We start from the raw sequence: 27,114 nt of genomic DNA, 5'->3' as shown, positions 1-27,114 counted from the left end.
CGTTAGGTGAAAGTGGTGACCTGACACACACACGGTGACAAGGCCGTCATAAGACAGGAGTTTATTCTACCGATCGACACGCGTGCAACGTCGGCCGTGGCCACGGTGCGAGATCGAAGCAGAAGCACTGCTTAGTGCTTCGCATGCTCGTTCCGGCGAGTGGCAATATCACGCTGCTTCCGTGCGATAACGACCGAAAGCTTCTAACCCTAACCGCGACCGGTATCGTCATGACATTACGAAAGGCGTCTCTTTCTATTCGACTGGACCCTGCTGCAATGGTCGTCGTCACTTGCGGTGGCCTTTTTCGTTGGTCTTGGACTGTCGGCAGATTGTCGTTGTTGTTGAGCATCTTTCATTCATTTCGAATGAATCAGATGAATATTGTTGGCATTCGTTTCCCCGATATCTTTCTAGTTAGAATTGTTTTTAGAAAGACATTGGGTACGGACCAAGTGAAGGTTGCTGGGTTTTCAGTCCGTGTCGCTAACCAATCTAGCTACCGTCATATCTCTGTCGTTATTATTGCTTATACACGAACAGGCCAATCGACTCCACATGCATAACCGGTGTTAAGTTGCCGTCGACGTCCTGTTTCAAACCTCCTGTGAAGCGACTCGAAAGATTGCTCATAGGCAACTTGAATTTAAACTCGAAGTGTCGTACTTAGTAGAGCAGCTACTACACTGCGATCAATTATTATAAATCATTGCAGGAAATTAACGTTGAAATTCATCGGCAATTGTGTAGTAGAGTTAACAAGGGGAAAAGAGATGAAGAAATAAGCAAATTTACAACGCATAACTTTTACCAAACGCAATAAAATTAAATCGATTTGAATAGTTTTTGAGCTTGGAAACTTTTTTTAAGTATTTTTTATTTTTATTTAATTTAATTCAATTTATTCTTTAAATTTTCTTAAAGCCCTTCGAAGTTTTAAAAAATTCAATATGGCTGCCGTGAATGGAAGATTCGATGCCGTATGTTTTACAGCTAAAAAATCGCTTGTTCAAAATTATAGCAATTTAATTCCTTTTGAAAAACATATTTTAAAATATTCTTCAAATCAATAAAAATTTTACTTTTTGAAATGTATTTATTCAAGTGTACTGTTTTAGTGGACAGGGCGGCATAATTTGATTTGGGAACAATTCATTTTAAAAATGGCTAAAGTCTGGATTTTTTTGTTTTAGCGTTATTATATTAATCATGAATCAGGATTAAACGATCTTATTTTTTTATGCATGTGAAAGGTGATAAGGTATGATCATAAAATAAATGCCTTATATATATATATATATATATATATATATATATATATTTATTTTATTTTTTTTTTTTAATCAGGCGGCAAACGGAAATAGACTCAGCTGCGTGTAGCGTGGTTGAAGCTGGACTCAAAGGTTATCTATCTAGACAAAATGCGCTAGAAATGTGGGGTTTAACAATATGACAAGAGATGACATCGTGTATTCGGATGCAGGAACGGAATTTTTGTCAGTTTCTCGTTAGGAGTGATATAGACGAGATGCGTTTGACTATGTAGAAACAATCTAAGCGGATGTTGCCTCGAGACTCTGCCCGTGCGTCGCAGACTACATTAGGAAAAGATCGCCAACCACTAGACCAGACGACAATAAGTCATGAATGACAAGACGTGACTATGAAATAAAGACCAGCACGTATAAACACCTCGTCCAATGTATCAAAAGACTTTTATTTGATTTGGTAACTTGACTGCGTACTGGTAAAAACGCAAGCGTGCAAAGCTGCATGTTTACGTAAACGACTATGTGCGAAGTTTCGTTTAGCGTCTAAACTGTTACAAGCTTCACCTATGAATATATTATGTATTTTGTGTTTCTAACGTTTAGTGTAGAACATCACGTGCATGTTGTATTATGTGGCCTGTATTAGTAACGGGTTAGAAAGAACATCGAGAGAATATAGACACGTGTGAATGTAACAGAAGCTTTATTAACACTAAGAAGGAGTAGTAGCTTTTGCTACTACGATATACCATGTGATTGTGTGGTGGAAGGTTGCAAGCAATGGTTACGGTGGGAGTAATCCCAATCAAGGGGAAATAACTCGTGTTCCTGGATATATATAACAGTGCCAATAAATGCGGCAAACACAACTCTCTATATAGGAACCGGGGTGCTTCCTAAATAATTTCTTTATTCGGAACTAACTCTAAGGCATAGTAGAGCCTAGGACGATGCCAATAATTTTCTCGATTCCGGTACAATTCCCGATTTTTAAAAAAATTCTCGATTCTGGTTCTTTTCAAAACTCTAAATGTAGATTTATTTATTACTTTTTAGATTACCATAAAAGAATGTACTATATGCATATATTTTCGCAAACGTAAGAATACACTTATGAATGTGAAAATGCCATATTTTAATTTTACTAGAAGTTTCAAATCGATGAATATTTATCATGTTTTTGTTTTTTTTGTTTTTTTTATTGTTACTATCAACGATGGAAAATAAGGTTTTAAATAGACAAAAAATAAATAATTAAAAGATTCGATTTTGGCACCGGAAAAATCCGATTCCGATGCCCCAAAAGCTTTGCTTTTTATGATTTCGGATTTCAGTTTTTATTAATCGTCCTAACGTTATTGATAAGACAGAATTTTACACCTAACGTTATTGATAAGACAAAGAATTTTACACCCATAATTGCCAAACGATTCTGTATTATTAAACGGTTTTTACGCCTTTTTCGGTGATTCGACTTAAACACGTTTAGCTTTATTATTGCTATACTTATTATAACTGCATGTAGAACCCTTAACCATGTTGTTTAGCTAAACTCTGATTGTGTATTATTTGGACTATTATTTTCATCTTGGGTGTAATTTTTCACAACGTTTCGATCGATGTAACCTCTGGCCTTCTTCATGTCTATCTGGTCGAACACGGGAATCCTTCTCTCGAACTTGGAAATGTGCACGGATTTCGAACGGAACCCTTTTGAAAGTTATCACCAAACCTAGTCAAGTAAACGAGTAGGATGCTCATGTTCCGTCAGCCATGATTAGATAGAAGTCTTAAATCATAATTGTATTCGTCTGCACTGAGGATTGAACTGTCAACCTCCAGAAGAGCGTCATTTACAACTGAATGTACTTTACAAGTATTTTATCCGTTATGAGGTGTGTGTGTGTGTGTGTGTGTGTGTGTGTGTGTGTGTGTGTGTGTGTGTGTGTGTGTGTGTGTGTGTAAAAAGTATAGTCATTTCGTTGTATCACAACTCATTAGTGCGGCTAGACTAGCTCCTTTCCCTAGCCGGGAATTCAACCTACAACCATCGCGTTGATAGTCAGCAGTTCTGCCCATGGGAAAAATTTGCTCGCAAATGACGTGTGTGTGTGTGTTTTAAATAAGCATTAATATTTCGCTAGGTGTACATGAGCATGTTTCGGTCAGCTCGTTGCAAGTAACTAGAGACCTTTTCAGACGATATTGGTTACACAAAAGTTTAGTTCGTAATGAAAATTACTCAGGGATTCAACAATCACAAAAAATGTTTATATGTATATCTTTATTAATTGATGTTATTGCTTTTATTTTCTGTTTCTTTTTTCTTTAATTTTCTTTTTACTTTCTCTTCCCATTTTTTCTTTTTTCCTGTGGTTTTTTTTTTCATCGTTTCTTTTTTTTTCTATTTCGATACAACCCTTACTCTCCCCCTATTCTTTTCCGTCTTTTCACATAGATCGTTATCTTTTTTTTTTTGTTAATGACACGTGATGTGACCTCCTGATAATTTTTTAGGATTGCTGAATCCCTGAATAATTTTCATTACGGACTAAACTTTTGTATAAGCAATATCGCCTATAGAGGTCTTTAGTTACTAGTAACTGGCTGCCCGAAACATGCTCATGAATGTGTAGCGACATATTAATGCTTATGTAAAACAAATAAAACGTATATCTTGCCCTACTTCGGTATTGAGCACACTTATATTAATCTCGTTCAAACTTCATTGGTCGCTTTACCTCTGGAAAATATTAACACACACACACACATATATATATGCCAATAGATTGGTGTACATTTAGACATTTGTTAATTATTATTATTATTATTAATTTTTTTTTTTTTTTTTTTTTTTTTTTTTACAGGGGCAATTTTGCCGGTAAACAGCCATACGAAAGTTGCGCACGTGGAGGACGCCTCAATGGTAAGCTAATGGTCATTTTTTTTTTTTTCTATGGTGCAAGTCCAGGATTCAACTTAAAATAACAAAAATATAGAAGTTTCCTCACGGAACGAAAATGTCATATTCCAAAATTTATGTAAATTGATCAAATAGTAATATTTTAATTAAGAAAATCAAATTCCATGAGGATTAAATGTTGTACTTATATTTTTAAAAAATGCACAATTCGGCCTTTAAAACTATTAACAATCCAAACCAAAGGAATCCGGCAGATTTAAATTGTGACCAACTGTGAATTTCTCCAGTAAAAAAAAAAAAAAAAAAAAAAAATTCATATTTTAATCTGAGATCCCGAAAACGTTATGCTATGGAAAAATGTTTTTCGACAAATTTCTACAGATTAAAGCTTTTTGGTCTTTTGATAGGTTCCCACCAGGGAACGTTGTCAGGTAACACATGTTTAAATTTTTTTTTTTTTTTCCGCAGATTGTCAGGGCAAAACTTGCTATAATGGTGGCACCCTGGATCCGGACACTTGTCAATGTAAATGTACAAAGTTCAATTTTATTTATGGACCCCAATGTTCAAGTAAGTATATTTACCTACTGTCCGAATTACACGTACATGCTGGCAAAATCCAATGAACGTTGGATTAGAACAATGCAAGAAGGCAGGTTTAGACAATCAAGTAGAGGGGACGAATCTATTATAATTATAAGAAGTTAATTACCCACAGCTGTTACGACCCCAATGGTGGGCTACATCGGAACTGTAATTTCTAGCTGAAACGATCCCTGTTTATGGATGTACATAGAAATATAAATGGATTCGAGTGGGAAAAACGAGAGGAATGGAATTTCGAATGAATAAGAAACTAATTGCAAATTTTCTCGTCTAATCCCGTCCTAATACAAGTCGATACGAGTTCGGGTATGAGTATATGGTAGCGAGTCAGAAACCTTTGCGGTGGAAACTGATCTTCGACATGGATGTGCATTCTCTTCAACTCTCTTCAATTACACGATTGACTGTTCTTGATGACGCTCTCCAGGACTGTCATAGGATGATAGTTGGACGAGGTTGGGGGTGAATGTGTCGTACCTCGTATTGTTGAGTCGGCCGGAGATGAGGTGTACAGTGCGCCGGACAGGCTGCAAGAGGATGGGCTTTTCGTGGGTATGAGCATCAACACATCGAAGAGTAATGTTTTTTTTTCTTGTTCTCTCAAGAGGATGGAAACCGCTTTGACTATCGTTGTATTGGAGAACAAGGTATCATTTGTGTACCTTGATTCCACCATTTTCCCATCCGGGCAGAGTGAGTCGGGGGGGGGGGGCGATCGCCGAGTTAAGGGTTCTACATCCGCTCATCTCAACATTATATTGGACACTATTTTCTTTCATTTCCCGTGATAATTATTGGTGGCCTATGAGGTTGAATACCAGACTGTGATGGCAAAGGTGACTTCGTAACTGAGTTCGAATCCTCCAACCGGTAATAAGTACGAGGGGCGTGCAATAAGTAATGCCCCTGACCCACTTCCAGTTGTCTGATCTAGCTGAATTTTTGCATGTGAAATGATTTATATCTCTACGGGTTATGTGGCAAATTACAGCTATGAACTAATTGTGGTTTCTGTTTTACAGGTGTTTGAACTGAGTCAGGTGTGAAATGGAGGCTGTTGAATGTCGAGCAGTGATCCGGTTTTTGTATTTGAAAAGACGCACACCACAGGAGACTTTTGATGAAATGAAAGAAACTTATAGTGATAATGCCCCATTATATGATCTTGTAAAACGCTGGCATCATGAATTCAAACATGGCCGGAAGTGTGTAAAAATAGCTCCCAGACCTAGTCCCCCCCTTCTGCAATTGATGAGGCATCTGTCCGTCAAGTTGAGGCTGCCATTTTGGAAGATCGGCGCATTACTATTCGCCAAATAGCCCAAGATGTCAAGATTAGTACAGGGTCTGTGGAAACTATCATTCATGACCATTTGCATATGCATAAGGTGTCTGCCAGATGGATTCCCAGGTTGCTCACACCATTCCAGAAGCGATAACACGTCGAGTGATCGAGGATGAATTTGGAGATGTGCCAAGAAGATGAGTCAAAGTTTTTCAAAAGACTGATTACACAGGATGAAACCTGGGTCCATCACTATGATCCAGAGACCAAAGCCCAGTGAATGCAGTGGAAGCACTTGGACTCGCCACCTCCAGAGAAGGCAAGGGTACAGCCCTCCGCTGGCAAGGTCATGCTCAGTTTTCTGGGACCAGGATGGAGTAGTGATGACAGATTTCCTGGCGAAGGGTACCACAATTATAGGAGCCTATTATGCTTCACTTTTGAGGAAATTAAGGGAAGCTATCAAAATCAAGAGGTGGGGAAAGATCAACAAAGGTACCCTCCGCCTGCAGGACAACGCTCCAGTCCACAACTTGCATGTCGCCAGATCAGAAGCACGGGCGTGTGGTTATGAAATCCTTCCCCATCCTCCCTATTCTCCTTACCTTGCACCCTCTGACTTTCACCTCTTCTCAGCCATGAAGTTGTTTTTGAAAGGAAAGCGTTTCCCAGATGATGCAGCCTTGATTTCTGAAGTCACGTCGTGGTTGGAGGACCAATCTGGGGTGTTCTACAAAGACGGTTTCCAGAGCTGCATCAAATGATGGGAGAAATGAATAAATCTGGGTGGTTCCTATGTAGAGAAAGATTAATGACTGTCAAGTTTCGTTGCTCTACTGCTATGGGAAGTGGGTCAGGGGTATTACATATTACACGCCGTTCGTATCACTTCCTACGCTGATGATTGCGTACGAATGAAATACTAGTGTCTGCAGGTAAGATTACTATGTGTGTGTGAGTGTGTGTGTATATGAAATGGTGTATGCGTAGAGAAGGACATAGAATGCAGACAGATGCTACGTATAAAATTGTCCTGGGGTTTTGCCATACTCGCCACGCTTGCCCTGCGGGTTGGCAAGTGTATTTAACCCATACCTGGAGGAGTTTGCTAGATGGCCGTTAAATAGGTTTTGTTTTTAGTCCTGCTGGGTGTCTAGCCACCCTCCTTATCAAGCAAGTTTGATAAGGGGTGTTGGTTTAGTCGCCAACCTGACCATGGACAGGTGGTACTGGTGAAATTGTATATATGTCTATATAATACTTTTGAAATGTGGCAAAAGGCAATAATAATCTTCGGTCAACATGAAAACAGAAATATAAGGTGCCTTTAAAATGGAAATGATAACAAGTTATACCGTGATTTTTGGAGTTTACTGCTTTAAGGTTTGTGAGAACACATATTCTCAGTCTGCCAGATTAGATTTGCCTTTTTTAACTTCAGCTTAAGAAATGCCTTTTAAATAATTCAACCGTTCGCTCTTAAAGCGGTATATTTAACTCTTGACCAATACCAAATTGTATACTTTGAGAAAAGAGGGATACTAAAGAGAGATGAAACAGGACTTGGCCTTCGGGCTGAGATCAGAGTATAGTATCTGTTCTGATGCTACGCTTGTTAATTTGTCCTTAGTCAATTTTTACCTACTTTCAGAGTGCCCATTTTTTGGGAACTGGTTTTTCCCCATATTTAAAACGACCTTTTGTCACATATCGCTCCCATGGAGAAGCAATTAAATACCAACAGGGTGTGTAATTTAAGGGATTTGATCCCTTAGCGAATGCACTTTCTGATTTGTAGATGAAGCCTTCTAAAATGTTCATAAAGTATCATTTGTAATAGATTTTTTTTTTTTAGTCAGTTTTTTTTTTTTTTTTTTTTTTTTTAAGTGCAAGCCAAAATACAACTTTTATTAATTACTAGCCTGGATGCCCGGCGTTGCCCGACTGTTTTGAGGTGTGTTGAGCAAAAAAAAGTTGTAGTAGGCAGGCAAGCTCGAACCCGTGACGCAAAAGCGGAAAAGAAAGTGGAGGTGTGTGTAAGGGTGTTGGTTGAGCAAAAAAAAAAAAAATAGTAGCAAGCAGGCTCAAAACCGTAACGCGACAGAGGAAAAACAGGAGAAAAAAAAAACGGTCTTACTAATGTGCGGACCGCAGTTGTGACGTAACGGGCGGTCGAAATAACGCCTTTTATGCGACGTCGTGGGCGAGAGGTTGAATGACTTGCAAAAAATGTCAGCGAAAAAAACGACCCTCTCTGTAGAAAACTGCCCAGTTAAGGGCGAAGAAATTAATGTTTTGGTCCAATTTTTCGATATTTGTCGTCGGAAGGGTCGAGCTTCAAAATGATACCAATCTCGTGAAAATCTCTCGCCTCTGTCGAAAGTTTTTGGCATACATACATACATACATACATACAGACAGACAGACAGGTGAGATTTATATTATAGACTAGCGAGGAGTATCCGGCGATGCCCGGGTGTCTTGAGGTAAATCAAAACTCCGGAGGGGGGGGGGTTAAATAATAATAAAAATGTTTTGGTAGGTGAGTATGAGAATCGAACCCTTGAGTGAATTGGAAATCAATGTGTGAAAAAAAAAAAAAAAACGTGCTACATTAACCCTTAAGCCACGGCGACAACGTTAAACAGGTTTGAAATTATTTATTTAACTATAAAAACAGGCGTGCGCTAAAAGCTAATTAAGGTCAAATAGTCACGCTGGACGTTTTTCCCGGCGCAATGCCGAGAACGTCCGTTTGAGTTTAGTTTCAGTTTATTTATACTAAAAAGCCCAATCAACACGCGAGAAGCCAAAATAGCAATAATTTTGTAAAAGTCAACGTAAATACATCTATAAGCTACATGCGTTCCCAAATCCTACATATTATTATCTAGAACCTATATACACAGTTTTAAGCGATAGTAACGACCCCGGGATCGTGTGCAAGAAAAGCCTTTTGAAGACATACACGAAATGGTCACACACATTTTGCCTGTTATATATATAGAAGAAGAAGACTAGCGGGGGGTACCCGGCGTTGCCCGGGTGTTTGTAGGTGTGCGTATGGAGGGGGGGTAATTAATAATCCTGCTTAAATATTATAAAAAAGACGATGTAAAAAAAAACGGAAAAAAATGGCATAAATAAACCTGTGTATGGAGGGGTAAACTAAAGAATAAGCGAAGTAATAAAAAAAAACGTTTGGTCGGGAGAAGGGATTGAACCCGGAAGCTTTGACGCGGAGGTGGTAACCAATGCCAATACTTAACGGTCTCGACCACGAGTGAGAGTAATTGATTAACGTTAAGTTAAAGTTTATAAAGCTAAAAGGTTTGATTGACAGGACGACGCTAAATGAGGTCATCGCGGGATCATTATTTTTAGTTTTCACTTTCCCCAGATGATGGTAGGAAGGGAGGGTAAAGCAGAGCGAAAGCCGAGAACCCAACATTTTTCACTGTATTTATACTAAAATGCAGGACAAACCGGGCACAAAGCGAAATAGCGCGAATCTCATAAAAGTCGACGTAAATAAATCTAGAGACGACCCGCGTTCCCAAATCCTACATATTATGATATAGGACCCATATAAACAGTTGTAAGCGATAGTAACGAACCCGGGAGCGTGTGCTCGAAAAGCCTTTCGAAGACATACACGAAATGGTCACACACATTTTGCCTTTTATATATATATATAGAGAAGATTATCATGTTCTATTGTGGGAATATTTGAGATTCATTTTATTATGTGTTTAATTTTTCTCTAAAATTCAGAAATAAATTAGCAATCGGTGTTTGGAATGTTCTGAATACAGATATTGATTTTAGATGAGTCCCAATGAAATCTAATAAAAAAAATTAACGGAAAATGAAAAAGAAAGCTAAATAAACACTTTCTTTTTTGTCTTTGTCCGTCTTGATATTTTTTTTTTTCGATATTCTTTTTGTATATTTGCTTTTCTTTGACGTTTCTGAATTTTTTCTTTGTTTTAATTTTATTATTTGTCTTTTTCATTTTCGCTTTTTCTTGTAAATTTTACTTTTCGACTTTGCGTTTCTTTTTCGCCTTTCCATTTTAATCTTTTCATTTTCGTCTTTTCATTTTAATCTTTTCATTTTCGTCTTTTCATTTTAATCTTTTCATTTTCGTCTTTTCATTTTAATCTTTTCATTTTAATCTTTTCATTTTAATCTTTTCATTTTCGTCTTTTCGTTTTCGTCTTTTCGTTTTCGTCTTTTCGTTTTTGTCTTTTCATTTTCGTCTTTTCGTTTTTGTCTTTTCATTTTTGTCTTTTCATTTTCGTCTTTTCATTTTCGTCTTTTCATTTTCGTCTTTTCATTTTCGTCTTTTCATTTTCGTCTTTTCATTTTCGTCTTTTCATTTTAATCTTTTCATTTTAATCTTTTCATTTTAATCTTTTCATTTTCGTCTTTTCATTTTCGTTATACTTTCGTTTTCCCTGTTACCTCTTCGCTTTCTCTTTTGCCCGTTCTTTTTTTTTTTTTTTTCCACTTTTTCGTTGTCTTTTTAATCGTTCCGCCTTTACATCTTCGTCTTTTTGTTTTTTGTTTTTTTTTGTCGTTCTTTTTGTTTTTTAGGGTTTTTTCAGCTTTTTCACATCGTTTTCTGTTTCAGCTTTTTATTTTTCCTTATTTTTTTTCCTTATTTTTGTACCCTCCAATTTTTTTCTTTCCGTTTCACCTTTCGTTTTTCACGTTTTCGTTTTTGTCTTTTCATTTTTCGTTTTTTTTGTTTTTTGCCTTGTTTTTTTGGCCTTGTTTCTAATTTTTCTTCGACTCTGTCTCTTTGTTTTCTTTTTCCCTTTTTCTTTTTACTTTCTCATCTTTTCGTTTTTGCTCAGGCATTTTTCATTTTTCTTTGTCTGCTTTAGTCTCTCGTCTTTTCGCTTTCTTTTCATTTCTGTTTCAATTTGAAATACTCGAATCTAAATCTTGACAACATATTTCCATTTTCTTCCGATCTTTTATAATTCAACCAATTCTTTACTTTCATTCCATTCAACATAAATTTTTATTTCAGTGAATTGTTCGGGAACACATGATGCTTCATTTTGCAACATGAGAAAAAGTTTATGCTCTGTCTACAGCAACGTTCCTGACAGTTGCCCGTGGTTGTGTAATATTTGCCCATGTGAGTATGAATTACAAAACCAATAATTATCACTTGGAGTATGTATTATCTATATATTAATACGATATTATCTATATATTAATACGATAGCGTGTGTGTTCTTCTGCGTGTCATGCTTACATCCGGGTCGTTTAATTATGTACTTCCATTTCTTGTCATAATTTTACCAAAAATTCTGCATAAGTTCTGTTTCGATTATGGCTGAAGGAACTTAAGTTTTTATTTCGGTTTTAATTCAAGCTAATGCACCAAAGTCATATGGACACATGCCCGGCGTTGCCCGGCTGTTTGGAGGTGTATGCTGAGCAAAAAAAAACAAAAAAAAACGGTCAGTATTTTTAACTTTGACCCCTATTATGACCCCTTAACATTTATTGTTTTGGGCTCAAATCAAGTTAAGTTAGATCCATGTCCAAGGAATCTATATCTAAAATTTCAAGTGTTTAGACCCAAAATTGGCGGAGTTCTCAAAAGTCAAATCGTTGAACTGTGACCCCCTAACAGGAAAATTTTTGGCCGAAAACCGATCACATAGATTTTATCAAATCTTAGTACCCTGTATATCAAATTTCTAGTCTGACAGATTTATTGCACACACACAGACAGACACATAGACGTTCACTTTTATAGATAGATTTTTTAAACAAACATATATACGTATACATAAATATATATGAAAACAATTTTGTGTTTACTATAAACTTTTTCGCAAATATTATGCAAGTATAAATCATGTAGAATATCTGCATGAATATAATTACAGGTAATAGTTAACAAGATGATTATCCCATTAAAAAACCAAAGCAACTAATAGGGAATTAATTAAAATGAATGTTTAAAAGAATATGCAAATTAGCTAGATCTTTTGCCAGTGAATGCAATTCCACAACCAAAGTATAAGAAAATTGTATATTCTTTTTAAATAAATAGAAAAGAGGATTTTTAATATGAATATCGATACACACAAAAGAAAACCGAATTTATAGTAATATATATATATATATATATATATATATATATAATCATTCTTTTTTTTTTTTTTTAATCGCAACTTTATAATATTTAAAAATCGATAGAACATTAATTCTATAATAATATACACGAAATCTGCAAGAATGAAAATATCATATTTAAGCATACTTTACGACGGGCTTTGCAGGGCGTTCGTGCTAGCTTGTATAAATACTTTTGCAGTTTTAACAAAAAAGCTACAATAATATCAGAGCGTCTCCATTTACACTGAACATCTACAGAATACCAACATATATATTACATATGAATGAGTCCCGCTAATATAAATTCCAAAGAATAATGCACTTAGGTTTCGTATCGGAATGCTTCCGATAAGTATCGATGATTGAAAAAAATCCTATGAAAGTAACAAGCGATTTTGACCAAAGTTAACACCTTACACAGCCTAACCTCACAAGTGCATTTGAGAAGTTTTATTACCACAAAAGCCGAATGGCCCGACCGCTAAAATAAACAGTAGATGCTTTGATATGATAGGGGCGCATTCGAAATTAATGGTTCTGTTTTGAGCACAATTGAAGTATGATTGACTTTTGCATTTTAAACTTTAATTCAAGCCATTATATATATAAAATAATTTTATAAAATCAACAGTAGGTTCTCTACAATGTAGACTACAATGTATTGTGGATTAAGTCATTGCAGAGAGGTATGTGAAACTTTCTCCCAGTTCACCGCGATGGGTCCCCAACGGGAGCAGGCAATCAATCGATTTCATTGAAAAATGGGCGATTTCATCGATTTTGATTAGAATAAAAATATGGGATTGTGAAATATTCGTTGATTTTTTTTACATGGGGGTCACTCAGGGATAAGAGTTATTGCGTGTACAGTAATCAATGAGATAGTATTGTAGTAATCATTAGTATTGGGGGTTTTGATAGTGTCTTACTTAAAGGGGGCGGTTTGTCAGTTTGCTTATGTTGGACTTGAAGACGTCCAAGTTGTAGTCAGGTGGGAAACAGGCAAGCGGCAGAGAGTTCCACTGGCGTTCTGTTCTAAGAAAGAAGCTTTGCTATCATTCAATCTCGGGCAACGTCGGATCTCCCCTTTTTTTTTTTTTTTTTTTTTTTTTTAAACCTGCAATCTATGCTAATATTTAATGTTTGCTAACCTTAATGGACCCGCTCTCATTCATGCGGCGATTATTCAAATAAATTGCTTACGTTTTATCTTTTCTTACAAAGATGTTTGCCTGTCAGCTCTCACGAATTGTAATTTTATTCTCAATTTTAATCAGTTTTAAACCGACAGATTAATGCACAAAATCAGTGGTGTGCAGGAAAAACAGGTACTGCCCGGGACAAATCTTGATGTTAGACCCCCCCCCCCCAATTAATAAAAACCAAATAGGACCGCCAATAAAACGCCTTATTTTTTTTTATTTTTTTATTTTTTTTTTTTATCTAAAATTTTTCCCGGGGGAGATTTTTTTTTTAAACATGCACCAAACTGTAGCTGAATGATGGAAGATTGTATCCTTCGAATCTGATTAAAATTGAAACCTTATCAATCGTATATCCGTAATAGTTAACAATATGATCTATCCATACGCCTCTTTGACGGATAAATGCTGCAACTAGAATCAAATTGAATAAGATGGTGATGGATATGTTCATAGGACTGAGTCTGAGCCCAGAACACATGTTCTGCTCGGTGATGTACCCACGGAAGTGATAGTGAGCCTCCTCACGAAAAAAGAAAATCAAATTCAACAAGCCAGTGTTATATCCAATCCATTGATATGTTCACAAAATGTGTCTTGTTTCACTTTATTGCACTACCCAAAACCAGTCCTTAAATAAGATTCTCCAATCCCAAAAACATAAGCCGCCTTCACAATTTCCATTATTGGAACTTGATTATAAGGTGAAGCTCGAACATTCTAGCAACACAAAAAAAAAAAAACTTCCACGGATTAACATGGGAGGGGAAACTATCTTCAAGTACTATCCTAAACTGGGAATGGGGCAAAGGATTTATACTAATTAGATATAAGTCCCTCTTACCTATCTTTTTTTTTTTTTAATGGAGAGTAGATAATGCAGTGGATGGGTTATCGGCAGCTCCAGTAACTCTCGCTTCTCCTTTTTTGTCCCCCAGTCCTCATTTACAATGACTGATGTTTCTGACAAAGGGTGAAAAAAAAGCTGCTTCCCAGGGCGGTAGTACTTCGTGAACAGTAGTCTGAGATGCCGGAAATTTTCAGTCTTTATGTCTATCCTTGCGGCCATGTCACTAGTAAGGGTGCTGGAGGTGAACGTTTTCATCTGGGCTGATGTTAACCGCCTGATAGTCAGGGACCCGAACCTTGGATTAACCACTAAGGAGGCTGTCCTATCAGTGGGTGCAAAGTACTGGGGCTGCTGTATTGCCATTTGGTGAGTGGATTCTGGACCATGCAGTAGTCTCTGGTGGGGCCTCTCGATGCCATACTAGTGGGTAATTGTTACAGCTTTACCTTATCATGCGCTACAAAAAAAAAATCTTCCCATCTTTTCTCTCTTACTTTCCCTCTCTGTACTGCTCTAACCGAGTATGCTGACCTGTTCCACAAATCCCAAAATCCTCAAAATTAAATATCTCAAAAAAAAAAAACACGAATAAACCTAGAACTCTATCCTCCAACGTATACTCCTACTACCATGTCTCCTTCTCCAACGTCAGGGGTCTACGTTCCAACCTTCCAGAGGTTGAACCCCAATTACAGGAGACAAAACCAGACATATTTTTTCTAAGCAAAACTGGAATAGGGTCGACCACTTCCCTAGATGAATTCTTAATTAATGGATACTCTAACTTAGCATCTAAATCTGACCCCCCCCCCAGATGGCCATGGGCATGGAATATGTGCCTACATTAAAGATGGCTTCACGTGTGGCAGGGATATCTCCAGAGAAGACCCTAATTTACCTTGTATGTGCTTCCAGGTTGCACTTGCTTACACCACCGCATTTATATTTGCCATCTACCGCCCCCACAACAGCGGAGTTACTATCTTTAAGAGTATATCAGAAAATTGACCACATCATGTCTGCTCATCCCGTGGCTAACATTCACATTTGCGGTGACTTCAACGTCCACAATGTGGAATGGCTGACCCACTCAAATAAGACAGATGACGAGGGGAGGTTCTGTCATGACTTTGCCATTGCTTATGACCTCACTCAGATTGTTCGCGAGCCCACCCATGTGCCCGATGCTACCGGTCAGTACACAAGCCTTCTAGACCTTTTCTCTCCACTTCCCCAGAGCTATACTCATCCTCTCTCCTCTGGGATCCTCCGACCACTCTGTTGTATCAGTTAAGATAAAAATGAAATATAATAAGTCTACAGATGTACCTCTCCATCTGACTGTATACCGATACTCTATGGCTGACTGGGATAGCTTCCGTACATTCATATCTGATCTACCATTCCATGTTTAAAAAGGATGTGTCCTCTATAGTATCAGACCTGACCGAATGGTTACTTGTTGGCATAGACCAATTCATACCATCCAAAAAATTCCATCAGAAACCTAACAGCCAGCCATGGTTCTCCCCTGAACGTGCTGCTGCCATCGCACAGAAATCACTTTTTCCATAGCTACCAACGTAATAGATGCAATGAGACTAAAGCTGCTTTCAGGACCGCCAGCAACCACTGTAAAAGAGTAATAAAAAATGCAAGAGAGCTATATGCTCAGTCCATTAAATCCAAAGTAGCTGACCAGCGGCTTGGTTACCACCAATTTTGGCAAATAACAAATAGGATCCTGAACAGAAGCGTACATCCTATCCCAGCCATTATCAATGGTCCAGAGGTCATTTCGTCAGCAACCGACAAGGCCAAAATATTTGTCAAGAACTTTGCAGCTAATTCTACCCTATGCGACGAAGTCCAACTCCCCGTATTTCATCCTACAACACACAATGCGCTAGGTAACATACAAATATCTGTGCGTGAGGTCACCAAGCTAATCAAGAACCTTGATTCCAGTAAAGCAACTGGCCCTGACGGTATTCCAATTATAGTATTAAAAAAGCTACAACCAGAACTTGCCTCCATACTTACCAAACTGTTTAAGCATTGCCTTAAGAAGTGCTTTCCAACACCCTGGAAAACCTCATCAGTATGCCCTGTATTTAAGAATTCAGGTGATAAGTCATCTCCCTCTCAATACAGACCAATAAGTCTCCTGAGTGTCATAAGTTGCTGGAATCCATATTAAATAGAGAAGTAGTCAACCACCGCAGCAGAAATAACCTTAGTGACATGCAATATGGCTTCCGTTCTGCTAGATCTACAGCAGATGTGCTAACAGTTATATTACATAGAATTAGCGAATCTCTCGACAAAGGCTTCATTTCTAGGGCAGGCTCATAAGAGTAGTGGTTGATGGATAGAAATCAGAGGCCCACAGTATTAATGCTGGAATCCCTCGGGGGTCCATCCTGGGCCCAACTCTCTTCTTGATCTACATCAATGATCTCCCAAAACACATACTAAAATCATTCGTTGACATCTATGCTGATGACACGACTATCTATGGCAACACATCAAAGGCCATAAATGACAATGTTCTCTCTGATTCTCTCTCCTCAGATCTTGAGCGCGTGGTTCGGTGGGGGAAGAGGTGGCTGGTTACCTTTAATGCATCTAAGACCAAGCTCCTATCATTACATCATAAACCCTCTGATCCCCATCTGGCACCGATTGAAATGAATGGCTCTCGTCTAGGGGAGGCTCCATGTTTTGATAAGCTTCTGGGTTTGACCTTTACTCCTGATCTGAAATGGAACACATACATCAAGTCTGTGGCCAAGGTCGCTGGGAAAATGGTGGGATCCTTCTACCGCTCCTGAAGATATCTCACTAATGATGCAATTCTCTATCTGTATAAGAGCCAAGTACATTCAAAGATGGAGTACTGCTGCCACATTTGGGAAGGAGCTGCTAAAAAGTCTATCCTGCCTTGACAGAGTACAAAATAAACTTTGTGGCTTGGTGGGGGATGCCCTTTTCTCTTCCCTGCAGCCTCTCTCTCCCACAGAAGAGACGTTGCGAGCCTGTCTCTGTTTTATCGTCATTTCCATGGCAAGTGCTCGTCTGAGCTTCATTCTCTGGTTCCCCCTCGCCAATCTTTCACGAAAAATACCCGACTAGCTGCAACCACTTTCAATAATTTTCCCCACTCTTTATTCGTGCCTAAATCAAAACAAATTCCATGAACAAAGCTTCTTTCTTAGAACTGCACAGCTGTGGAACTTTCTGCCGCTTGCCTGTTCCCCCCCCCCCGCCCAAATTCAACTTCGATGTCTTCAAGTCCAACACAAACAAATTCCTGATGAACCGCCCCCTTAAGTAATGACACTTTATCAAATCCCCAATACTAACTATTACTATGCTACTATCCCAGTGATTACTGTACACACAATAAGCTTTATCCTCAAGTGGCTCCTGGGCCTTGATAAGTGGTGACCCCCCCCCCTGTAAAAAAAAAAAAAGGAAAGGGATTAAGGTCACCAAGCGGACGTTCAAAACTGATTTTCTCGAAATGACAGTTTCTTGTGATAGACGGAGTATTTATTTATTTTTTTTTTTTTTGAGATATGTCATAAAAAATGGAGATTGTCAGGAATTATGGCTGAACAATGTTGAACATTATGGTCTTTGTTGGCTTTGCCACAGTTCCTGTATCCTAAAACTTGGCCACCCATCATTGAATTGTCCTTCTATCGAGTATATCATTCCTGCCAAAATATTTCCCGCATTGCTGTTGTATCAGGAAAGTACGCCTCAATTATTTCAATCCGTTGCTGCTTGTTATAGCGATTAGTTGGAACCATATTGGTGTCAAAAGAATCTCCCAGACTTGCTGTCTAAAAAATATGGAAAAATAATGTAAAGCACAACTTTAGGATGAAAAACAAAATTTTTTTTTACCATCCTGCATAAGGTCTGTAAAATATTAATGAATATATTTTGACTCGTATACGAACGCAAATATTGAAATAAAATAAACGATTTATTTTATTTCAATAAACAGCAATTTGTGCTAATTGCATTTACTGATGAGTGGATCAATCGTGATCCATTTATATACATTTGTGTGTTGTAGAGAATAAACAGATAGATGGGTTCTCTAGAACAAATAGTGTCGTCACGTACCAAAATTAGACTTTAACTAAAGATAGTATCATCCTGAAAGTAATGCTATAGTTCTCTCCCCTTCGTTGAACACTTTAGATATAATTATAGATAAGTTTGTAATAAAACCGTATTTAGACGTCTCAATCGCACAACTGGCCTGGTAGCCAAGTGGTTAATAACATTTGCTTACAAGAGTCAGGGTTGTAAGTTCGAGACAGTTGGTAGGTAAGCCAAATGTTTGAATCTAAACTGATGAATCTTTAAAAGACGAAACACTTTCGTCTATATGTATCATTTAGATTCTTCAGACTTCTGTTTTTACCTTGAGGTTTATTTGAACAATGTTTTGGTCGATGTAACCTCTGACCTTCAGTTGTATCTTGTTGAACACCAGAATCTGCACAACATTTCGAACAAAATCCTTCACGGGGTTAGTATGCTCTCGTTCCATCAGCCATGACCTGGTACTAGTCTTAAGTAATTTGCAATTGTATCTTTAATGTCGCCCATGAACCTTCAACCTTCAGAAAAATGTAACTTTGCAACTGAATGTTACCAAGTACTTTATCCTTATGGACAATTCTAGTATGATAGATATGTTTGTCTAAAGATAAATGATATTTTGCATGGCGTAACTTAGTGAGATTCGAAACTGAAACCACCAAATCTTAAGCTGGAAATACTACCACTGAGCCAGTCCCTGCTAATGATGGAATTCATAGCTTGCTAGCAGTTCATCCCCACTTTTGCTCGCGCCCTATGTACTGTTCATAACTTTGTGTATATGTATATGTATATATATATATATATATATATATAAAAGTTTTAAAAATATATATATATTTAAAAGTTTGACTCCTGTTCAGGTAATCTACATCTAAAATTTCAAGTGTGTAGACCCAAAATTGGCGGAGGAGTTTGGTAGAGTCTGCAATGGTCAACTCTGTAAACTTTGACCTCTTAGCAGACAAATTTCGCCCCAAAACTGATTAAAAAGCTTGCTGCATGTCTGAATACCCTTTATGTAAAATTTCAAATATTTACACCCAAATTTGGCTCAATAGTTTGCTAGAGACTGCAAAGGTCAAATCTTTTGAACTTTGATCCCTTGGCAGCAAAATTTTCGGCCAAAAACCGATTAAAGAGCTTGATCTATGTCTGAATACACTTTATGTAAAATGTCAAATGTTTAGACCAAAAATTGGCTGAGTAATTTGGTAGGCCGCAGAGATCAATTTTTTTTAACTTTGACCCCAATTTTGACCCCTTAATATTTATTGTTTTGGGCTCAAATAAAATTAAAAAGTTTGATCCCTGTGTAAGTAACTTACATCTAAGATTTTAAGTGTTTAACCCCAAAATTGGCGGAAGAGTTTGGTAAAGTTTTCAAAGGTCAAATCGTTGAACTTTGACCCCTTGACAACCAAATTTCTGTCCGAAAACCGATTAAAAAGATTTTTCAAAATCTCAATACTCCTTATGTCAAATCTCGAGTCTGTAGACTGGTAGGAAAATGTACACATACAGACACACACATACAGACAATTTCACTTTTCTAGATATAGATTTTAAATGACATTTATTTTCTTTGTGATACTTTTGAACGAATTGAATCATTTATACAGAAAAGCATTTTACCCAAATGCTAGGTGAACGTTTCCCTCTGTAAAGGTAACCTATGTTAGGTGTCTATAGTGAAGCATGAGCTGTTCAATTTCCAATCGCATCTTTTGTGGACTGGAATTACTTGAGTTCAGTGGCAGGGGAAAGTTCACTGGGAATAATGCATGAATAATAGAAAAACTAGTGTTATTGGTAAATATATAGAACGTGGGTACCGAGAAATCATTTTGAGAAAAAGTGTATGCCTGGCGACAAATGTAAGGAACAACATGAAATAATTATCAAATGTACCAAAAAACTAGTTGAATAAAAAATTATTAACCTGACGCAGGTACACTGAGTCTGTAGATTCTGTATTATATCTCGTTCAAAATGTACCGTCAGATTCTATAATAGATTTCATAGTTATAAGGACCAATTCTACTGCTGTTTGAGTTTGTCATGTAACGTTTAAAGCATGTTGTACTCAGACTAAAAGACTTTTTGTAAATAATAATGAAAGTATTCATACAATTTTATGCATTATGTGTTGTATATTGTGGTGGGTGGGGGTTGTGTTCCTGAGGTGGATTTCGACCATGGTTACATTAAAAACATGGCTTGGTGGCGCACAGAATTGAACTTCGTGCAACTAGTATGATTGAGGCTAGGGTTCAAAGGTTAGCTTCCTAAACACAATAGAGATTGAGTAATTAGATTAGATCACATGTTCGGGGGACGGAGTGGAGTTTCTGCACAGTGTGACTCCGGAAGCGCAAAGGACAACATGCGTTCTGAAAAAGTAGAGAGAAATTAAATGAATGTCACCTCAATGATTCCGTCTGCGTCTCTCAATTCCCAAATAGAAGAACAGGAAAGAAATTAATTTTGGCCACTCTTTAGTCTCTCCCTCTCGTGAATAAACTTTCTCCTCTCAATAAAACCTTTGAGACGTCAGCAAGTATCCATTGTGTTCGTCTTGCGTTGAGTAAAGGGTCACAGCCATGAAGTGGATCACGGCCCAAGCATTTTCTGTTACATTTTTCCAAGATAGGCGACAATAAAAAAAGAATGAAATACCAGCGACGCGCACGTATATAAAAAGATCTTTATTTAATTTGTATCGTGATCGTTTACTGGCATCCCCACACGTGCACATGTACGCATTAGTATGAAAAGATTGTGTGTGAACGGTTCGTTTAACATTCGTTTGTTTAACTTATGAAATGTTGCATACGGAATTGTAAAAGAATAAAACGTAAGATAACACAACGTGCAACGTTGTAATTAATCATTACGATACTCTTATTCAATACTGGCGATTAAATTCATACATATTAAACTTGTATATTTTTTCTTGGAGTAATTTTGTTACTTTAGAAAAAGTGTTGATTATCTCCCCTTCTTTCATATGAACCAATTTTCTTAATTTAAACTTTTCTTTTATTTTCATTATTTTTACAGATGCGGGTTATGACAGTAAGTGTTTTCATTTTTTTCTTTAACTTTTGTGTTTTTATTTTAATTTTTTTTTTTTTTCCACTGAAAACAAGGCGTATTGTCACTTGGTTATAATGGACTGCTATTTAAGATCATGTCAAACAAGGGATTGTGGAAAGTTGAACAGCAAGATATTGTTCACATTACATTTATAATTTTGCATGTTAGTACAGTCAGGGAAGCAGAAAACAAGGAGGAAATTCCAAAGTCTAGTCAACTTGCGAGATGGGAGAAAAATAAAGTAATTAATAAAGAATGGCATTCACTGCACTAGTCAGGAAGCAAGGCCAAGTACTGGTTGTCTCAGTTAAGATGTGATGGTATTTTTGAACCTGACTAATAGACAAAAGGGCGTGTGGAAGCCGGGCGATAGGCAGAGCCTACCTATTCCATAAGCAATTTAGTTCTGCAAACCAGATAATTTGTTCAAGTCACCAGCTTCTGGTAGGCTTTCAATTAGGGCTTCTTATAATCATAAAAAGGGACTTTGGTTATGCAGATTAATAATTAAGGATTCTGTGATTGATTTGGAGAGGGATGAGTTATTAAATGTTATTACTAACATGCAGTTGTTTTCCGTTTATTTTTTGTTTTGTATTCTACTGTTTTATACATCGGTGCCTGGTGTTTAATGCTAAAAAGACCGTAGAATTCCTTCGTAAAGATCGCATTCTCATGCTTCGAAAGTGTTCTACTGTGAATTTGATTACATAGGACGCACATCACCGCGGTTTGCTGACTGTTATATTATTTGACTCGAGGGTCAACCATGTTCTCTCGAATCTTTCCTAGCAACTTGTATATTTAAAAAAAATATATAAAAATATGCAGTCATGACGTAATCCTTGAGTTTAGAAAAATAACCAAAAGTCACACGGAGTAAAGTCTGGACTATAGGCAGGTTGAGTGACTGTCTTGATGCCGATCTTAGTCCAATAGTCTGTGACAAACACCTGTGGGACAAACTTTGTGCAAATATTCTGCATCTTCTATTCCTTGTGAATAATTGTGTGTACAGTTCTCACACTTACATTAAACTGCATTTATTATCTCTATAGATACACGACTATCCTTATCCATGAAATTCTTTATTTGGTCAATCAACTTTGGTGTTCTGACTTCCTTACTCCTCCTACACCTCATCATCCCTCACAGGCTTCCTGCCTTCTTTGAATCTCTTATGCCACTCAAAAGCTGATGCTTGATTAATGCAAGATGGCCCAAAGTCAATCTGAAGTATTCCATACGTTTCTGTTACATTTTTCCAAGTTTAAAATAAAATCTTATTGTATATCGTTCCTGTAGCTGTTTCTTTGCACTTGAAATCCTAAAAATTGGCCAGTCCTCTCATAAGAGGTATAGCAATAACATACTGAAGTTTCAAGAGTCTAGAACAATTTTAAGTGTCTGTACAAAAAAGTCTGGAAACTTATTGAAGGCACATCGTATCTCAAAAGGGATATTAAACAATAAATTATACAGATTGATTTAAAGTGCTGTGGAATTTCCACAGGCTCCTGATAGATTCAGCCATTGACTTAAAATTCAATTTTGTTTCAGGTAAGTATGTTAAGTGTGAGTGTTATGAGATTGAATTAATACAATTTCACATTTTCCATTTTTGGAGGAACTCGAGAAATAATCAAATTTTTAAATAATTTATTCGAATGATTCAGATGTAAAAAATCTGTTATCATTTGGTAATCATAAAGAACAACGATGTAAACATAAATCGATCAAAAATATCGATCATATATATAAAATGGTTTCCCTAAAGATCTAAATATTAATTTACTTGTCTGACGTCCAGTGTCACAAAAAGCCTTCGTCATTAATTAATTAATAAGAAACGAATTACCTCCTTTTATATTCGTTCTTTATCAGTTAAAAATCATTAAAACAATTTCTTCTCACAAAATTTTCAAAAAAAAAACATGGCGGTTTCACATTGGCTATCTTATTTTATAATTTAAGTCCTGTTGAAAGGAGACTGTAAGTTTTTTATTATAGATTCTTTTTAAAAAAAAACAAACGTACAAGTGAATTGACGTCTGTTCCTTTATGATTAATATTAAATTTTATTCAGAAAAAAACGTGTTGAATTTTCATTGAAAAAAATGTAATTTTAAAAAAAAATTAATTCTTTTTAGCTTAAAAGGTTAAAAAAATTTAGTAAAGAAAGTTTTAAACTCGTCATTATTTGTTTTATTTTATCTTTCATTCATTTTATTTGTTTTAAAATTTTCAACTACCGTGGAATTTCCACGAGTTATGCTTGTAATTGTCGATACAGGGTGTCCAAAAAGCTACTAGAGGGTTGAAAATCTGTCTTTTTTTTTTCTATATTAGATATTTTATTTGGAAATTAATTATGGCTAAGTATAGCATTGAACAATGTATGCAAGTTGTGAAATTGTTTTACCAAAAATCAGGGGTCAATTGTTTTGACTCAAAGACTTTACTTTTCTTGTGGGCATATCTTAAAGAAAGAGTCTATGTAAACAAACCTCAAACCCTGCAAGAATTGAAGGAACACATCAGGAAGGAAATAAAGGAGTTAAATTGCAATCCAGAGATTCTGCAATCTGTCATGAATGTTTTGGAAAGAGCACAAATACGCGAAGTTGAAAATGAGCAACATTTAAGACATTATTTTCCATGAGGATTTTTTGAGTTTTGTATTTTATTTTTTCTTTAATTTTCCAATGTCTTAGTCAGATTGTGTTAAAATTACAGAAAAATATAATCAAAAATAAAGAATCTATTTAAATTCAAAACCCTTCAGTGACCTTTTGGACACCCTGTACATTTGTCATTACGGCATGCCTTGACATTGTTCATAATTCCTGATCGTGTTTCTCTTTTCAGGCGCCGCAGGAACTCATTCGCCTACCAGATTTGCCTTCTTTTTCTGTATCGCTCTAATCTCGCTCTGGAACTTTCTTGTTGGTTGCATTTAAAGACATAACAAAATTGATCTTCCAAGAATGTGTTTTCATCGCACCAGAAAGTTCAGTGATCTGAACTCTTTATTTTTATTATTTTTTTTTAAACTTGAAACCGCTTGTATTAATTTAATATTTAAATTACCATCTTATCGAAGAGACCGGCCATTGCTTAGTAGCGTTTGATATAAATGTTGCAAACAGTCATGTCACTTCATAGGCACACGAGTCAGGGCTTCCTTAGTCTACCACACATCTTCTGTGCTTGGGGTATCCATGCATGTTATTGAATTCATATAAGAGGTAGCAGAATCCAAGCCCAAAAATCACCATAATCCTATTAATACTAAGCTCCTGATAAAACACAGTTGAAGAGATTCTTGCCTGTCATTTTCTGCCACATCTTGCATTTATATAAAACTAGCCTAGCTGCCCGCGTTGCCCGGGTGTTTGGAGGTGTGTGCTGAGCAAAAAAAAAAAGTGGTAGTAGACAGGCAGGCTTGAACCCATGACGCGAAGGCGGAAAAAAAAGTGAAAGAAACCCTGACGTCTTACTTCTACTCCACAATGCGACCGGAAGTGTGAAGCATTGAAATAAAACGTAGTCAATCAAAAAGATGACTTGCAAAAATGGCGTTGCTTTTAAACCTTCACCAAAGGTCGTTTTTAATGTAGGGGAAAACCAGCTTCCCCCCAAAATGGGGCATTGTCTCAGTAAAAAGGGTTTCCCCCTACATTGACCAAGGACCAATTACAGCACAGATACCATGCGGGCGAAGGCCGGAAGTTGGCGGTTGCGTTCGATTAGTTTCATTTTATTTCTACGAAAAAGACAAACAAATACTCAAAACGAGGGAATTTTTTAAAACTCGATCAAAAAAAAAAGGATAGACAATGTCCGTTTGCAAATCTGAGATATTACGATCTGGGAAGTACAAAACAATTTCTCCTGGAATCTAACCGACGTGAGAACCCCCCCCCCTCCACAAAAGCTTTTCGTGGACATACGCAAACGCACGCGCCCGTTTTGCCTTTTATATATTAGATATTAAAATAGACAAAATACACTTATTTATTCACAAGAATTTCTATTTTACCTGTTAGAATTGGAGATAAGTGAAGGCTGTATAATATTTCGAGTGCAATTTTAGATCTGATTCTTTTTATTGGAATAAAGAAGTCGTACCAATGACGAGCGAAATTCAGTAAGGGTTCCTACCTAGTCTGATTATATTCCGATCGAAACAATGAAAATCAAATTTTAAATTAACATTCTAGTATTTTTTTTTTTTAATTTATTTTTATTTTTTTTTTTAATTTATTTATTTTTTTTAGGAATTTTTAATTAAACAATGTTCTCTCTCTCACTCACTCACTCACACACACACACACACACACACACACGCACATATGGTTACATTTGATATAACTATATGGGACAAGAGGGAGACAGTAGCAACCTTAGTTGAAGTCAGTGTCCCTAATGATGCTGGCTTAAACAGAGGGAGAATATAATGAAATACTAAGGGCTTTTACATCTGGTCGACATGAAAAGAAACTGGAAACTTAGGAAGATCGTCATTATGCCAATAATTATAGGAGTAACCGAACACGTGAAAAAGAATTTACAAATAAACCTGGTGAATATACCCGGTGAATGAAGTGCAAGACAGACCCAAACAATTGCGCTTAAATGGATGGTTATAATCATAAAACAATCTTTCCTGTATCAACCACGATTTTCTATCCTCAGCAAAAAAAAAACACAGAAAAAAATTGAAAAAATAAATAAAAAAAATTGAAAAAAAAAATAAAAAGGAGAAAGTCAGACTAATTCGATGAACCAATCCAAATTAATCGATCGGTTTAAACAAATTAATCTGACAAAAAGTGGTTTCCAATTTATTTAACGTAATAAGCGCCAATTACTAACATGCAGACCTGAGGCAACAAATGTATAAAGAAAACTCCAACACTTTTGGTAATGATGAGATACGAGTTCAACGGGATATGAATTAATTCGTTATATATAAAATTTTCAGAATATGAGAGATTATATATAATAAATTCCACAGCCAAACAACGTCGCAGCCCACAAGAGTCATGACTTCTGGTTCATTGACAGTCATGGTCCTTGTGGGCTGCGACGTTGTTTGGCTGTGGAATTTATATATATATATATATATATATATATATATATTACAATTAAATTTACCAAAATGATCCAAGATGGTAAAACTAAAGTATATTATAAATATTAAAGAAATAATATTTATAAAGTAATCGCAACCAGATGTAAAAGCTCAATAGAACCAAATAGGAGATAAAGTTTATAATAAGAGCAAACAGTTAAAAAACAAAACATGTTAAACACTTTGAAAAAGAGTTTAAAAAAACATTTAATTTGAAAAGGAAACACTTAATAAGTGGATAGTCTTTAATCCGCGGAGTTTCAAAGAAATACTTTCCTTCTCATCAGAGGATAGGAATTAGCAAAATGCGGGATCGGATTTTGCATACAAAAGTATTTGATGAAACTGCAAGTAAGTTAAAGATCTTACTTGATAACAAAAAGTGAAGCAGAGAGAATATGGTGAAGAAAAAGGTGATTTCACAGGAATGGATAGTCTGGTGAAAAGTAAATTATCCAATGACGGTAAA

General features: G+C 36.5%; 1 protein-coding gene across 2 annotated transcripts in view; it reads left to right on the top strand.

Annotated features, from left to right (window-relative positions):
• Positions 1 to 24,933, top strand: part of LOC145260608 (venom allergen 5-like) — a 192,226-nt gene extending 167,293 nt beyond the window's left edge. For both annotated transcript variants that reach the window (XM_080118904.1, XM_080118903.1), the window contains exons 8-12: positions 4,139 to 4,197; positions 4,663 to 4,764; positions 11,127 to 11,237; positions 21,473 to 21,487; positions 24,377 to 24,933. In XM_080118904.1, coding sequence (XP_079975030.1) covers positions 4,139 to 4,197; positions 4,663 to 4,764; positions 11,127 to 11,237; positions 21,473 to 21,487; positions 24,377 to 24,468 — 379 coding nt within the window. In that variant the 3' untranslated portion in view covers positions 24,469 to 24,933. The remainder of the gene's footprint in view (positions 1 to 4,138; positions 4,198 to 4,662; positions 4,765 to 11,126; positions 11,238 to 21,472; positions 21,488 to 24,376) is intronic.
• The last annotated feature ends 2,181 nt before the right edge of the window (positions 24,934 to 27,114 follow it).

Source organism: Euprymna scolopes, chromosome 36, assembly GCF_053919585.1.
Source record: "Euprymna scolopes isolate OS-2025 chromosome 36, ASM5391958v1, whole genome shotgun sequence".
NCBI lineage: Eukaryota > Metazoa > Mollusca > Cephalopoda > Sepiida > Sepiolidae > Euprymna > Euprymna scolopes.
This window is presented reverse-complemented; position numbering and strand designations above follow the sequence as displayed.